This window comes from Epinephelus fuscoguttatus, linkage group LG6 (genome assembly GCF_011397635.1).
Source record: "Epinephelus fuscoguttatus linkage group LG6, E.fuscoguttatus.final_Chr_v1".
NCBI lineage: Eukaryota > Metazoa > Chordata > Actinopteri > Perciformes > Serranidae > Epinephelus > Epinephelus fuscoguttatus.
The window spans coordinates 41502969-41519301 of NC_064757.1; the positions used below are offsets into that span (position 1 = coordinate 41502969).

The 16333-nt window shown below is 41.6% G+C and overlaps 2 protein-coding genes across 2 annotated transcripts in view; one reads left to right on the forward strand and one right to left on the reverse strand.

Moving 5' to 3' along the window:
* cds1 (CDP-diacylglycerol synthase (phosphatidate cytidylyltransferase) 1) overlaps window positions 1–11381 on the forward strand; it is a 453066-nt gene extending 441685 nt beyond the window's left edge. Inside the window, exon 14 of the transcript XR_007449507.1 lies at window positions 11349–11381. The gene's annotated coding sequence lies outside the window, so the exon portion shown is untranslated. The remainder of the gene's footprint in view (window positions 1–11348) is intronic.
* cfap299 (cilia and flagella associated protein 299) overlaps window positions 1–16333 on the reverse strand; it is a 129378-nt gene that overhangs the window by 28836 nt on the left and 84209 nt on the right. The window contains exon 4 of the mRNA XM_049578641.1: window positions 6692–6834. Coding sequence (XP_049434598.1) covers window positions 6692–6834 — 143 coding nt within the window. The remainder of the gene's footprint in view (window positions 1–6691; window positions 6835–16333) is intronic.

Sequence of the window (16333 nt, forward strand, 5' to 3'; positions counted from 1 at the left end):
TAGATCTTAAGAGAAAATAGGTGAGCGCACATTAGCAGGAGCTAATGTGCCACAGATGGATATTCAATGCTTGCTGGCGCAGTATTAATTGATTTTAGTGCTGTCTTTGATCTGGTGGATCATGATCTGTTAATTAAGAAGCTTGATCACAATGGTTTTAAAGCATCCACTCTCATGTGGGTTAGTAGTTACTTGTTAAACAAAACACAAAAAGTATTTTTTAATGGCACTTTTTCGGACAGTAGACAACTTGAATGTGGACTTCCACAAGGTAGTTGCCTTGGGCCACTCCTCTTCTCGATATTCACCAATGATCTCCCACTTGTTTTAAATCAGTGTGATTTGACTATGTCTGCAGATGATTGCACCATGTACTCTGCTTCACCTTCTTGTGATGAACTGAATCATACCCTATCATCAGAACTTAATGTCATCTTTAATTGGATAGAAACGAACAAACTCAAACTTAACATATCAAAGACAGTCTCTATAACATTTGGATCTAATTATAATATGGCAAAGAATCCAACTGTGAATTTACAAATAGATGGTCAACCCATTCAATGTGTAAGAAAGGCAAAGCTACTGGGTCTCTGGCTTGATAACACTTTGTCTTGGTCTGAACATGTAAATAAGATTGTTCTGAAGATGGGTAGAGCAGTTGCAATTGTCAGGAAATGTGCACCTCTTATTCCTTCATCACTGCTCTGTCAAACAGTTTGTTCTCTGGTTTTGTGTCACCTGGATTATTGCTCGGTTATCTGGTCATCCACGTCTAAACAGTTAATAAGAAAATTACAAGTAGCACAAAACAAGGCTGCCAGACTTATTCTCAACTGTCCCCCTTTGACGAGTACAATTGATATGCATTACAATTTGGGTTGGCTCTATGTCGAGAAAAGAATTTTAATGAATTTACTGGTTAATTTTTATAGTGTATAGTGAAAAAAACGATCTCCACAATTTCTTGCTTAAAAGATAATCTACATCAATGAAATTCATTCACACTCCACAAGAGCTGGCAGCAATGAGCATATAATTCTGCCACGTCCTAAATCCACTTTCTTGAAGAAATCAGTTTTGTATGCAATCTAATTATTTGAGTTAATTCATTTGTTGTAAGTCTGTCATTTATTTTCTCTGCTTTTGTCTTTTCTCTTTTGTAATATACTCCATTTTATTATTTTTCAATTATGTATTCTTGTTTGTATACTTTCTGTATTATGTTATGAGTTTTATGACTGTGGACCCCAGGAAGACTAGCTGTTTGTCCAGGCGTCAGCTAATGGGGATCCATAAACAAATAAACAAATAAAGCTGGGCTAGCTGGCCTTCTGCAGCGAGCTGAACAGGGCAGGAGAAACACTCACTTGCTACATGAAACTCCTTTATTCAGTGTTTATACTATTTAATCGACTGGTCTGTTTGTTTTGGAGAAGAAGAGAACTTTGCGGCGAGTTCAGCACCCAGTCAAAAACCGCTGAACAATGAACACCAAGGGAATCTCTAACAATAGAAAGTTACATTTTGTACATGTACATAAAGTGTTGAGTTCCTCTGTCACATCTTAAATTCTGTTTAACAACCTCATGGCAGTTATACACAGGGCACATATGCAACATGTCAGGTAGGTGGAGATGAGCTGGATCTTTTTACCTGCTACACCAACCCAGTCTCGCTCTGAAGTCGTCGAAATCCAGCACTGGGGCACAGACTGCTGGCGTCAGACACCGACTAAAGCTGTCCTTTGATGTCGGCATGGGATGCAGCTAGTCGCCGTGTAAGATTATAACGGCAGCTGGTGGCCGCCGGGGGGAACTGTGGCAGGACACGAACAAAAATTAAGGTGGCTAAAGTCGGAGTAGGGGTGGTGGATGGGTCCAGCAAACACAGACTTTCACCCAGGAGAGTGGTGTTTGTGTCCCTTAAGATTATAAAGCCAAACCCTGTTGTTTTTTTCCTAAACCCAACATGTGCGCTTGTGTATTTTGAAAGAAGACAATGCACGTAACAGGCAGAACTTGACACGCTGTCCCAGAATGTCGACAACCAACGTGAACAGGGTACCTTTTACGCTGTATCTGGACGTGGAATGTCCATGACCAAACGTTGATATGTGACAAGGTCGAGGGGAGAATGTGTCAGCTACACAGACTGTCTTTGTAGCATGGGGTTGCTGCAGGCTTCACTTTGTGGGTACTGAGTTTTGCCAGGTGATAATGCAGTTGGTTATGGAGGGTTTATGGAGGGGAGTGTAGGCTTTATTAACTGGTACTGAATTAATAAAGTGGATCGTTTTAACAAGATGATGAATTGATTTGATTGATTTATTTTAAGGCAAAATGTAAAAACACAAGGTTGTTCTGCTTCTTCACATTTCCTCTGGTACAAGGTATTAATTTTTAGCATCTTTAAAAAGATTGTACCCGTTTTTTACACAGTTCTATGTAGTCTTTACCTGTTGGAGGGCTAGGAGTCGCACACAGAGAATAAAACTAGACCAGCAGCATAAAAATGATGCTCAACAGTGTAGTGCCCATGTGGGCAAGCACAGCTTCTATGGTCAGTCAGTACGTTTACATGGACAGTTTAATTCCACTTTCATTCGGAATGAAAGGCCATTCCTATTAAAAGCGGTCATGTAAATGGTCATTCCGATTGAAAATTAAATCCGATTAAAGGGGGTGGTTTATTCCATTTGTCAATCCGAATGAAAGAATTTTGTGTGCGTGTAAACCCTCATTCCTCTTTAAGTTAATTCCGGTCTTTCTGTGCATGCTCGTTTCCTTGCCCTTCTGGCGCGATGACGTACAGTCTATAGTGCACATAGTAACGGGCGTGCTATATACGTCAACGCGCCAGAAGTATATAGCGCGCATAGTAACGGGTTGAGATAGAGCAGTCGGACTCGTTGCGCTCACCGGGTTCCATACGCCAAAGCACGGTCTTCTATCTCTCTTCTTCGACCTTCTGCCTCCCTTCTCCTCCTCAACAGATGAAGCATTAGCAGAACAAGGTTGTTGTCGTACTGCTGCTTCAAGAATATAAGCAAAACAAGCCCAAAAAAGGCACTAAGAACGGCGTCATCAAGCATCTTGTTATCCAGAGCGAGGACTATGGTGTTTTCTTCCGGTAAACATAAACACATAACATCTGCCCCGCCCCCTATCCAATCAGAAACCTTCCCTGCCTCAAACCTTGCACAGACCCGAATACAGGCGATTAAACTGATCTCCCGTGTAAACCCTCATTCGGAATTAATATGTCCCATGTAAACTACCTGGAAAAACTTTAATTCCGATTGATTTCATTCAGATTTATTTCATTCTGAATGAGAAGCCATAATGTAACCGTAGCCAGTGTAGCAGCTTCAGTTGACTATAATGGACACACTTTGCTGCGGGTATACGGCGGCAGATGTGCTGCGCAGCAACTGTGTCCCATATATTTTGGCTGTCAGTCTTACTTTTCTAGTTTTGGCTATTGTTCCAACAACAGTGAGCCATTCAGTCTGTACATATATCACCAGTTTAACCATGTTACCTAAACCACTAATTTGGATGTGAAAACAAAGCTGACAGAAATGACTGTCAAAACTCTTCATTTGTGAATCCATATGATTTCCAGAGCTTCCTGTGAGTTACTGTACCTTGTGGTCCAGCTGTGACCTATACCTGCACTTACTGTAGTTTCATTGGTGAGCAGTTTTACAACAGCATGAAAAATGATAATGGTCATTTCAGGTATGCTCTGCATCATTTTAGCTTCCAAATACTTGGATGTTATGATCAAGCTGGGGATTTGTTTACAGCCTCTGTGATCGTAATGTTTGCCTCTGCTGTAAAATGTAACTCGTGGCCCTGATTTAAGTTCGAGAGGAAAGTCTGACCCAACAGGAGTGATGGTCAAAACTAAGAGTATTAGATCCATGCAGACTAAAATCATAGTTTAGCTTTAGAATGTGTCCACATTAGCACATTAGAGACCATCTTCTGCCCAGTGTCAGTGAGGTCACACAGGGTGCATGTCATTTGGCTGAACTCTGAAAATGACCATGTATTACACACTCTCATTACCCCCTTGTCTCCTCGCGTTTGTCCTCATGGGATTTTTCGCACGTACCTGAAATGTTGATAATATGTTACTATGCACGAGCATGAGGAATGTGGGGATGGTTTTGGCTCCGGTAATTTGCTGACAGCTCTCTAAGCACACAGCTCTCCTGATAGACAACGAATTACAAAGACGTTACCTGCCCAGCTGAGGGACACAGAGGAGGTTTTAGCTCACACCTGTAAGGTCAACAGTTCACTTGTGGCTTGGCCTGGAATTGTGCGACTGGCACTGATGCATGTAGCTGTTCAGCGTACAGCACATGATGTATCTTGGCTAAATATGTCAGGTGTACAGCACCTGACAACTTGGCTTTCAAACTTAAAGCAGCTGTGTGTTGGATTTTTCATGGGATAACAGCATGTTTTAAAATGATTCCAGTAGCACAAGGGTCGTTTTAGACAATGCAGCATTCAAGAACTGGCTTTAAGATTCTTCAATCAACATTTTTACATTGTCAGTGGACTTGTAATAAGGTATAAATCGCTTCATCAGAACTGCTAAATACAAGGATCTTTCAGGTAAACCAACTGGCCACTGTCATTCTAAAGGCCTCTGCACACCAAGTCTGTAATTTTGGACTAAAATTGTTGCAGGTTTAAAGAAAAATACAACCTTGCATTATGTCAATCTTTTACACAACTCTGAAACTCTCATTCCTCATAAAATATTTTATAACAGGTTCAAATTTCTGTGTGTTTTTGCATCCGTCTGTGTGTGTTTGTCCCTACTTAAGACATACAGCCCTTCTGCTCTTCAGGATCAACTGACCCTTCGCTAAGTCCCGCCCCCAGAAGCAGACTGACCAATCATAACGTAGCATCAGCCCAGCTCAGACCAGGGTCCGACAACATCACAGCTGTGCTCCATCGTTTCCGATTTCCTTCATTTTCAGGCTGGTTTTGTGGATTTGGAGCTAAATGTTGTGTCTGGTGCACGTCGTGTATTAATGATACTCGTTACCTGGAGAGGTTGGGAAAAGATAAACGTTTCTTCCCTGTTCCAAAACCAAAATCAAACCCTGAAAAGTGTAGGGTTAGCTAGCTAGCTACTGAAGATATAGCCTACTGAATGTATACACATGCTGCTTTTGAATGTTTGTAACAGTGAAACAAAGAGCGACCCTGCTGTACAGGAACCAGTGAAGGGAAGCAGGGAAACTTTGCTCATATTCAACCAGCTGTGTGTCATCACAGTGTGCAGATGAACAAGATCCCTGTTCATCCGGCGGCGGAGGTCCCGGTTCATCTGCACACCCTGTGATGCCACACAGCTGGTTCAATATCAGCAAAGTTTCCCTTTATATTCATTGTCTTGTGTGGCGATCAGCAGTGATGTGGTGGTTCACTTTTACACTGTGATCTGTAGCCTATAGTTCGGCTTTAGCTTCTAACTATCTTTGTCTTTTTAACCTGTTGTTGCTGCTGAGTCAGTTTGACATCCTGGATATATCCTTCAAACACAGACTGTAGACCCCTCTGTCTGCTTCTCTCTGGAATCACTGTTTCCAAAAAATATGATAATATTTCTTCAGGCAGCGCAGTTAGTTACAGTGTGGCCTCCATGATAACTCTGATAGCTTGTCGGACTATCACAAAGGGGCGGGGCTTAGTGAAAGGGAAATTGGTGGTCTCCTTTTCAACGTGTGATTCCAGTATTGCTAGCAGTGTATCAAATTGGGCCACTGACACGACAGACCTGGAAACGACTGGGATAATTCTGCAGCTCCTTAATCAGCTGGTGAAAATCCCCTTGCTCTTGACGCCTGCTCAGGATTGGATGAACCTGATACATTTCATTTTGTCTCTTGATGTGAATTTTTACAACAAATAGAACAATAAAACACACCAGATTCGGTGTGCAAACTTTCTGTGCTCAACAATTCTTTATCAGAAGTCAGATAAAAAAACAAAAGCATACAGACTCAGTGTGCAAAGGACTCTGCATAGAAACACATGGAGGCACCTGACTAATGCCGCAATCAACAACAACAACAACTGAACTTATAATGACTTAGAAATATCTAATGTAAAATCACAAGTAAGGCACATAATAGTGTGTTCATAAAATACCCCACTTTAGAAGCTGATGAAGTAAATACGTCTTTAGGGTCTCTACTCAGTAAATCTATCACTTAGCTGATCTATTTATCCATCAGTGTATTTCATATTGAGGTTTCCCCATGGCCATAAAATCCGTTACATTTATCTGTGATGACAAATTTGCTGCACATTAAAAGACGATCACAGTCTCATGGATTAAGCCCGCTTTAATCCTGACTATAATTCATGTCTGTCTTGTCCAGACACGTTCAGCACTTTGGCAGCTCTACTCAGCTTCACTTAAGAAGTGTATATTTATTCCACATCTACGCTGAGGCAACAAGGGCTGGTGCTGTACATACTCACTATACCGGCCCTTTGCACAGCTCCTTCCAAGCCTATATTGGTCTCTCACGTCAACCTGAGTCTTTAATCCTGGTTAATAAGATTTCCTTACCCTTCAAATCTTGTCAAATCACACTGGAGTCAAGGCCTCCTCAACCAACGTGGACATGTTACAATGGAAGGAGACTTACCATAAATCCGAGCGTCCTGGCATGAGTCTCTTCTTTCCGCTGAAATATGGTTCAAAATCTTGGGTCTTGAGTCTGTGGGCGTAGTCTATATAGCCAGATACTTCCTGTCCAAGAGTATTATGATCCCTTATGAAAATGACCGACTGTAAAAAGAGAAAAAAAAAGAAGGAAACCCTCTGTGTAAATAATCATGGCCATCAAGCCTCTCCTGAGTAAAAGCCAGGAAGGCCAGTGTCACTTGTTAAAAGTGGACAGATAGAGAGGATCCGTTACAAATCCTCCCACTTTGAAATACAAAGGTTCATGTTATACAATTCAAATCAGAAAAGACTCAAACTAATGTCGTCCTGCGATGGCCCGAGCTAACCGAGGTGGGCTGTCTACAGAATATCCTGCTCAGATAAGTGCGTGGGACTCGAACTGAATCCTTCGACTTACAGTAACTAGAGTCTCAGTTCCGTTCCAACACTCCTACAGCCCAGGGCAAGAATGTAGCTTGAAATGACATGAAGTGTGGAGTACGTGGTTAAAAGTTATTACTGTAAGGTGTGAATACTTAACAAGATTTTGACTAAGTATAAGTGGGGAAAGACAAATTAAGGCAAACAGGGGGCCTAAAAAGATGATTCAAGATTTGATATCTGTAAAATAATTGACTTGTCTTTACTAGTGAATGAACATCAATTCCCACAAGGCTACTACCTAATTAATCATCACTAGTTTGATGGACCAATCAGTCCACCTAATTCAGAAGTGGCTCGTTTTTCTTCTTTAATAGTAAAACCACACCACAATGCCTGGTGCCTTTTTGTTTGTCTTCGGATCAGTGTTCATTTTGATCATGAAAACTAGGATGAAAAATGTTTGTCAAAGACCTTTTTCCATAACTAAAGCCCTATTCGGATGGGATTAGTTTTACATAGGTACGTGGGGTAAAGTAATAATTACCAGAGATTTTAGTCCCGTCTGAATGTGCCATGTCGGTAATCATTACCGCACAATGTCAGTAAAGATTACTGCGACTTTTACCTTCTGTAAAAGGGTCCCGGACAATTACCTCAGGTAATACTAATCCCGTGCGAACAGACCAGCAGTAAATATGTGTGTAGATATTTCGTCATATCCTGTTTACGAGTGGTTTTTCGCGGTTTTGCACTTCACTGTTGGACAAGTCTGTGTGAAACCTCAGGTACTGTGGGCCTACGACGAACACCATCCAAGTGTGTTCGAGTGTGGTACGCACAGGAAGCAACGTCATACGCACATGACGACAGGAGGGGACGGCGGTGCGTGAATGGATTTACCCCTCCCACTTGTGGTAGTTTTACTGATATTTCTTATACCGTGTGAATTGGCCATTAATATTACTGACGTCCTGTGGTAAAGTGACATTACCCCGACGTGCCCATGTAAAACTAGTCCCGTCCGAATAGTGCTGAAGACAAGACATTAATGAGCTAAAAATAGATATTTGATTATAAAAACTATGACAAGATGTATGCTTTGTTTGCGTTGGCGAAATGAGACAGGACTAGAACAAAAGTGGTGTGCTATTGGATTTTGAAAATGCATGATATTTTCCCTCAATTGTGCATCTAAGCTTTTGAAATATAAGCAATGCCACTGGTTGAATTGGCTGATAGATGCGTACAGACTCTCAGAATTCCAGCTATAGAGATGATATATGAATCCACACTCTCCAAGCTAACAACTTGATTAACAAAAATGGCAAGTTTTGATGATTTGGATAATGCGATAAGGCATGCCTGCTTTGTTGCTTTGTTGCCCTTGCCTAACAGCGATGCTCTCATGACTTTACCGCTTCAACGTCAAGCGTATGGTGTACACAGCTTTCCATTTTGTTACTGCAAGATCTCGAGCTCCATTTGAGGCAGCAAATAATATGATAGCTTCAACACAAAAGGGTTTGGTTGGAAAAAAAGTACAGATCAATGGACACACTTCATCTATAATTCAGCAGATGGGAAAAGACGCTGTAGTGACGAGAGATGGAGAGACATCCTGCTGCTACAAATTGGGTCCCACCCTGCTTTTTATGCTACGGTATGTTAGCTAACTGTAACATTAAAAGATGTCCTAATGTCCCAGTGTTAACTTAGCATATACATTAAACAAAACAACCTGTCACCTTGATTCCAATATCTGATATCCGTATTAGTCTGATTCAATTTGTCTGAGTTTTATCTAAAAGTTAGGGAGCAAATAATTAAAATTAAATGACATTTTGTCAACTAAAACTGGACTAAAATGTTTTCAGTTCTCAGCAACTTAACTAGACTAAAACAACGAAGGATAAAAATGACAAAAATGTGATTGAAGTCAATAAGAATTCTTGTTTCAAGACTAAGATGAAATATAAAATAGCTGTCAAAATGCATACTGCTTCAGACCACACCTTAAATAGACTTATAGCCAAACCCTTCATGCCTAGATTGACTTTTTTAAAGACATCTGTTTTATAAGGAACCAGCAGTCAGCCTGGTAGCCTCGAGGACAGTTAGATCCAATCCAAAATGTTGCTAATATTTAACAGACCCAAACAAAGAGACCACCATCAATGACAGAAGCATGATGCTCAATTAATTACAATAGACAGTTCACAGTAAAAAGAAAGTAATTTTTCTGGTGAAATGAAAGGGACTCTGCTTGGGTTTTAGTAATCACTAGTAGTAAGTAGTTAGTAATCAATATCCTGTTTGAATAAAATCAGAATTATGGAATTTATTGTCAAAAATTTAACAAAAATGCTGTTTCAGAAAGTTGCTACTGGGGAGCCTCGGTTGCTTAGTGTTTAAGACCTAAGGAACTACTGGATGTGAGGGCGACAGGTTGTTTCTATAATCCAAACACTGATATCTGATTAGAACTCTATGAGTAAGACGAAAAAAGGCTTGGATTCTCCAACACAAACAAAAGACATAAATCTAAAGACAGTTCTCCGCCTGCTCGTCAGAGACCAGGTCTTTGAAGTGAGCCCAAACCAGACACAACCTGGGAAAAAAAAGGATGACAAATGGTTTTGTCACCGTATTCAGACAAAGCAAATGAAAGACAAGTTGTCCAAATCCCCTCAGGTGACAGCAGAACATGAAATGATCTTTTCATGTCGATTTGATGGTTTAGATAACACATGATGACAATGGGTGGGAAGAACTCCAAACAGAGGAAACGCTCAGGTGTGAAGAGGTTGTTTTGTCTGCCATCACAAAGATAAAAAGAAGCTGTTCTTTCTTTGCTGCTTTGTCTTGAGTAACGGACTCTTTTTGTCTCCGACTTGTCTTGTTTACTCGGAGCATGAATGAGTCCCACTTGAGGGCCTACAGTAACACAGTAAGAGGATCCAAGCGGAATACCTCAGCTAGTGATATCACATTTGTATGACTGTCAGGACACGGGCCATCTGTGGATCCCTTTACTAAAAAGGCGTGAGATAACTAGCGCTCCAGAGCTCAGAAGAAAAGAGGGCTCCTTTCTCTCTGTCTCTCAAACGTTTAAAACAGATGCTATCAGGTTCACAGCTGGCTGGAGGCCTGGGCCAGATACCCTATCTACTGGCTTCTGTCCTCCTGCAGCCAGCCTTGAAAAGACATCAGCAGGTAGACCTGGCAAGGGAGGCAAGAAACATTTGGGTAGTGGCGATAAAAATATCAGTTAAAGTGGAAAATGAGTTCTTTGCTTTAACTTATCATTATGGAGAAAATATTAACGGCACAATCTAATGGCTTTAGAATAACACCATCACCGCCAATTTTGTCTGCCATCAGGTACGATCTCCCAGGAAAATGAAGGCTCAATTTATGGCACAAAGAAATCATCGGGCAACCAAAAAAGGAAGAAGATAGCGCTACTGTTTTCCAAGGTATTGATGGGTAGCTATCCCCAGTTACCAAACAGTATCAATGTAAGTTTTTTTTTAAGTTATTGTCCCCAGTACTGAAAAAGGGGCATGGTGGAACAACCAAAGTAACAGTGGAAACTGATCCTGACATACGAAAAAGAGCTCCATCGTTCAAAGGAAAATGGAAAGTGATTCAGCTGTTTTTGTGACAGCAGCGCCAACAATAATCCCAAACGCTAACAATGGAATAAAGTTGACAAATTGTCTGTTTCCACATTAAATTCATCTATGGAACATACTCAAATCAATACGGTCAGCTTGCTGAATGAGCCAGTACAAGGACAACATTTCACTTTGATTTTATAACTGCATCCTCTCCAACTGTGAGCCAATTATATAAAGATAAAACAATGATTTTAATGTCTTCAAACAGAAAAGGCTTCTGATTATCCCTGCCCACATTTGCTTAAAAAAGTAAAGATTATAATTGCAGCAATATGTAGCTGATAAGAACTGTAAAAATACAAGTGAGACCAGTTAAACATTTAAAATCCGCTCACATTTTGTGAGTCCAATACAACTCACAAGGTTCACTGACAGAACAACTGTCTTATACTAAACACATTTCCCAAAGAAATATTACATGCTAACATTATTAGCACAAGCCTATGGCATTTTACATTGTATAAATTAGCCTAGCAGCTAGCGGACTTTTCCTCTACTCATATGAAGCCAGAGACAACAGCAACATTTAACAAAGGTAACGTTACATAATTCAGCTCCATTACAGATCGCAAGGTTCACTGACAAAACAACTGTCTTATACTAAACATTCCAAACAAATACAACATGCTAATGTTATTAGCACAAGCCTATGACATTTTACATTGTATAAAGTAGCCTAGTGACGAGCGGAGATCTCCTCTGCTCATATGAAGCCAGGATAAATCACACACAAGACTTAAAATGCAATTTTAGTGGAGGCTTTATTGTCTTCACAATTTATTGTTTCTTATCTGTGAAATTAAAGTAAATACAAGCTTTGTTTCCACTGAGGTAAATGGTTTCAGCTTACAGAAACAGACAGGAGGTCTGCGCACCACGACACATAGTTACATTTCTGGGGAGGTGCACGTCAGGCTACGGCGTAAGGTATGGTGTAGGTTCTACGTCTCTATATACAAACTCTACAGTCAGTCTGTAGGCAAACCCCGGAGATCTTGCCTCCGGAAGAGGAGCGGAAAAGTCCTGGTTTCTGGTTGTAGGCTGTTTGTAGTCCGCGTGATATTGACCAATCACGTCTGATTGTTGCCAGGTTAAATGGTCCGTGCAGTGAAATAATGAGGCAGAACATAATTGGCGTCAATGCAAACCAATCCATCGCAATGGTTCAGCATATTTACTTATATATAAACGGAAGTCGGAAACGGAAATTCGCCTCCTCCGGCCAAATCAAACCGGAATGCCAAAAAAATCGGGGTCTGCCCCCAGAGGCTGTATCACCGTCTGCCGGAAGTCAGACACCGAATACAGCCGATGGGTTCCGAGAATGGTTCTACGTCAACACCGAGCCTACGCCGGTGATTCGACATTGAAGTATAAATCCCGCTTTGGACAGTAGCCTAGCTAAAGAAGCGGCAGTGATGTCGCCAGTGCCTTTCTGAAAGTTACATAGATCTTCAGCTAAAAGCACTAAGAACAGCTGCACAATAAAAGGCATAATGCTCCGAAAAAAGACACTGGGCACAGCGCTTTGTCTCTAGTCGCCTGCATGTGCCTGCATACACTTGCTTCTCATTGAGAACAACTGAAAAAAAGGACGCCAGTGCTGAGAAACAAACATCATGTGGACACAGGCCCTAAAGCTGTCCAAATTCATATAGTGTCGCTCTCTCTATGGTCATATAACCCTAGTACAGTGTTCTCATAAATGATAACCAAATCACCACCAAACACAAAAGTCAGACTGAAGTTGCATTAAAGCAAAATTATACATACGTTTTTGCTTCATTTTTCTGTTGAGTTTCTCAAAGGAGTTGAATTGGTCAGGAAACAACGCCAAAGCATAAAATCATGGGGAAAAAGCATCTACCTTACCTTAAAGAAAAAAAGGCATGAATACATTTTGTTTTACTAACTTGGCTTAGACAGGTAAGCCAAAGTTCATTTCATTCTCAGGGAACTGGGGGAAAGAGTCAGACTTGCTTATTTGCTGCAAACAACCAACACGACATTCCAGCTCCGATGCTGGAGGGAGCCTGGGGACCTCCACCTTACACCATGGAAAACAAGTGGAGGCCTTACGTCACCTGCCAGCAATTACCAAGAACAGGTGCTGTGACCTCACAGGGCAGCGAGCGAGAGGCCCCGCTTTATGGCAAACATCAGTGTGGTGAGTGCCTGAGAAGCTGATCGCTGCATAGGTCCCAGGTACAGACTCTGCCTCTTTGTGATACTCAATATTCAGCTTGCTCCTCTTTGAAACTCTTTTTTTTTTATATGTGTCCAGAGTTGAAATTTCAGCTGGCTGGAAGGAAAACACCAGTGACCTTAAGATGAAGGTTACATAAACCGGTTAAGAACAGTAGACCAGGAGTTTCCTTTAAATCCATGATCTGTGCAGTTAATAAACACAACAAAGCATCTCAAATCCTTGAGGGTACCCCGCCCTCTAAGAATCCACCATGAACATGTTTATGCGCTCAGGAGCAAACAGTGAAACTCGAACAGTGTTGACAATTGTAATTATTGTGGCCTGTGAAAACTGTGGAGGGATACCCTGCCCCTTGACAATAAGTAAAACCCACACAGATGTGAACTACTCCACAAACCTTTGGCTAATCTTTCAAAGCCCCACGGCTGAAAGAGAGGGATTTACAAATTCAAGTCAAACAGAAGCTGACAGCAGGCTGACACGTACTGTGCCCCTCCTTTGTACTTTGACAATGTCCTACAGGTGGGGACACAATGGCCGGACCACCTGACATCCTGTGGCATGAGGAGGGGACGTCTGAATGTGTGTGTGACTGTAGGTGTTTGTTTGTGTGGTGAGTATGACACAGTGAGAGCGTGCTTTGATTCTTTGATCCAATAGTTCCTAATTCAACTGTCAGAACATCTCCTTGTCCAGCTGCTCGCCGTTATACAATACTTAACCTTTGAGAACTCCATCTTTTGTTTAAAAAAGGCTATGTAGAAACCCCCAACACACACAAACACACACCACCAACCTGTGTGCCGGCCCCCGTGACCCCCTCCTCCCCCTCCATTCTCCAGCCCACCTCTGCCCACACCGACCCCCCCAGTCCCTGGGAACAATCCTGCAGTGTCAGGGAGCTGTGCAGGTGTCTTGCGGTGTCAGCTGCCATACTGTTTATTATTGGTGGGCTGTGCTTTAGGAGGAATCCCGGGCCATCACTAACAACTGTGTAAATTTGTTGGGGTAAGGAAAACATGGCCTGTACTACAGGAATGTTTTTAGGTGGGAGCCCTTTTTCTGGCAGGCTTTGCTCCTGTCCCTTTTCTGGGTATACCTAGAGGAGTGTGTGGGTCTGTGTGTGTGCGTGTGGTTATTTAGATTCCCATTAGCTCCTGTAAAAACATCAGGGGGTACTCTTTCTGGGATCCACATAATGTATCTACAATACTTCAATTAAATAAAAAAAAAAACTGTCTTGTAAAGCCTGTTTTACTACTTTTCGCGGTCAAAAATCCTGGTGACAAATACCAAGTCATCAGTCCTTGGTTATTTTCTCCTCTCTGTATTAAACCAGTCCGACTTGAGGGTATTTAAAAGAAGCCGTCAGATGACTGCTTCGTAAAAAAAAAAAAAAAGAAAAGAAAAAAAGAGATGTCTGTCTGAAAAAACAAGCCCGGTCTCACTCTGAAGTCGTCGAAATCTGGCGCATGGGCAGTGATTTGAGGCGTCAGTATGATACGTGGCCAGTTGCCGTTATGGTTTAACGTCACCTGGCAGCATCGGGGAAACGCGGCAGGACAAGGACTAAACTTAAGGTGGCGAAAGCCCACCTGGGGCGGTCAGGAGGGATGGTGGATGGGTCAAAACAAACACCGACTTTCACCTGAGAGAGCGGTGTTTACGTCCTGTATAATAATAAATAAACCTGTTCTTATTTCCTAACCCTAACCAAGTGCCTAAACAGAACCGTGTGTGTTGTGACTTTATCTATCTCCGCACTGTTTTGCTCTCCTCTCTCGTGAGGTGACAACACAAACTATACATCTACATATCGTGTCCAGCAAGAGTGAGGCTCCTATCCATCCTCGTTCTTACAACATAACCCGATCATTAAAATATCAGTTTCCTTAACTTGATCGTTATTTTAGCCACATTTCAAACAGGCTTTGCTGGAGTATGGCAGTCCTTATGCTCAGTGTGTGTGTGTGAGTGGTGTTTGTCAGAGTTTTGGGAGGGGATCAGGAGTAGGCTGAGGATGATTACTTATTTGACTTGGAGGTGACTTCACACAGCCGGCTTGTGTAATAGGTGCGACGGTAGAAACCATATGTGCTGAGGTGTGTTGCGTCCGTGGGGATCTACCCGAATTACACATCCTGCAGGAAATGTGATCCAGAGCCAGAGCTTACTTACTGAAGAGTGTGTAGGCAACAGACCAGGTCAGCGCAGTCACTAACCTACATTAGCCAGGGCTTACTGCTCTGACTTTTTGTTGGTATGATTTTAATGTGAGAACTATACTATGTTTCAGAAATTATGTCAGAAAGCATAAAATTAAGGGTGTAATCCTGTTAATAATTCCTTAGTCACTGTTGACATTAAGTCCACTGTAACACACCAATAAAACGGTGAGTAATAAGAGAGGTAATGCATGTCTGGACTCCAGGTTTCATGAAAAAGTACAAACACACACACACCAGGGTGTCTACTGCACTGAGGAAACACACAGCAGTATAAAAATGAGGGCTGTTCTATGTAGAAAAAAAAGATATCAATCAATATGGCTAACACCAATTAAATATCACTTCTTTCGGTTTTTGAATCAACACTGAAATATTTTACTGATCATAGCTTCCGCACATCTGTAAAACTAGAAGGGCGCCTTTGTAGTAACAACAGCATAGCAGCAACAGCCTGACTGATACTGGAAGTTGCAGGCCAATTACATTATTCATCATTTTAGACATTTGCGTGAAATGCTGTGATAATCAGTGTATGAATTGCAGAGGTATGGCAAAAATAATTTTTGTGAGGTCACTGTGACCTTGACTCTTAACCTCTGACAACCAAATTCTACTCATTTCAGTTCATTTGTGAGTCCAAGTGGACATTTGTGCCAAATTTGGAAATATTCCAGATGCTATTGCGCCAAATCTAAAGAAATTCCCTCAAGGTGTTCATGAAATATCGTGTTCACAAGAATGAGACGGATGCCAGTCACAGCGACCTTGACGTTTGACCTTTGACCACTAAAATCTACTCAGTTCATCAGTGAGTCCAAGTGGATCAAATTTGAAGCGATTCCTTAAGGTGTTCTTGAGATATCGCGTTCACAAGTGTGAGACAGATGCAAGGTCACATTAACTTTGACCACTAAAATCCAATCAGGTCATCGTGAAGTCAAAGTAGATGTTTGTGCCAAATTTGGAAAAATTCCCTAAAGGTTTTCTTGAGTTATCGCGTTCATGAGTATGAGACGGATTCGAGTCTCAGTCATCTTAGCTTTTGACCTTTGACCATCAAAATCTAATTAGTTCATTGCTGAGTCCAAGTGGATGTTAGTGCCAAATTTGGAAAAAATTCT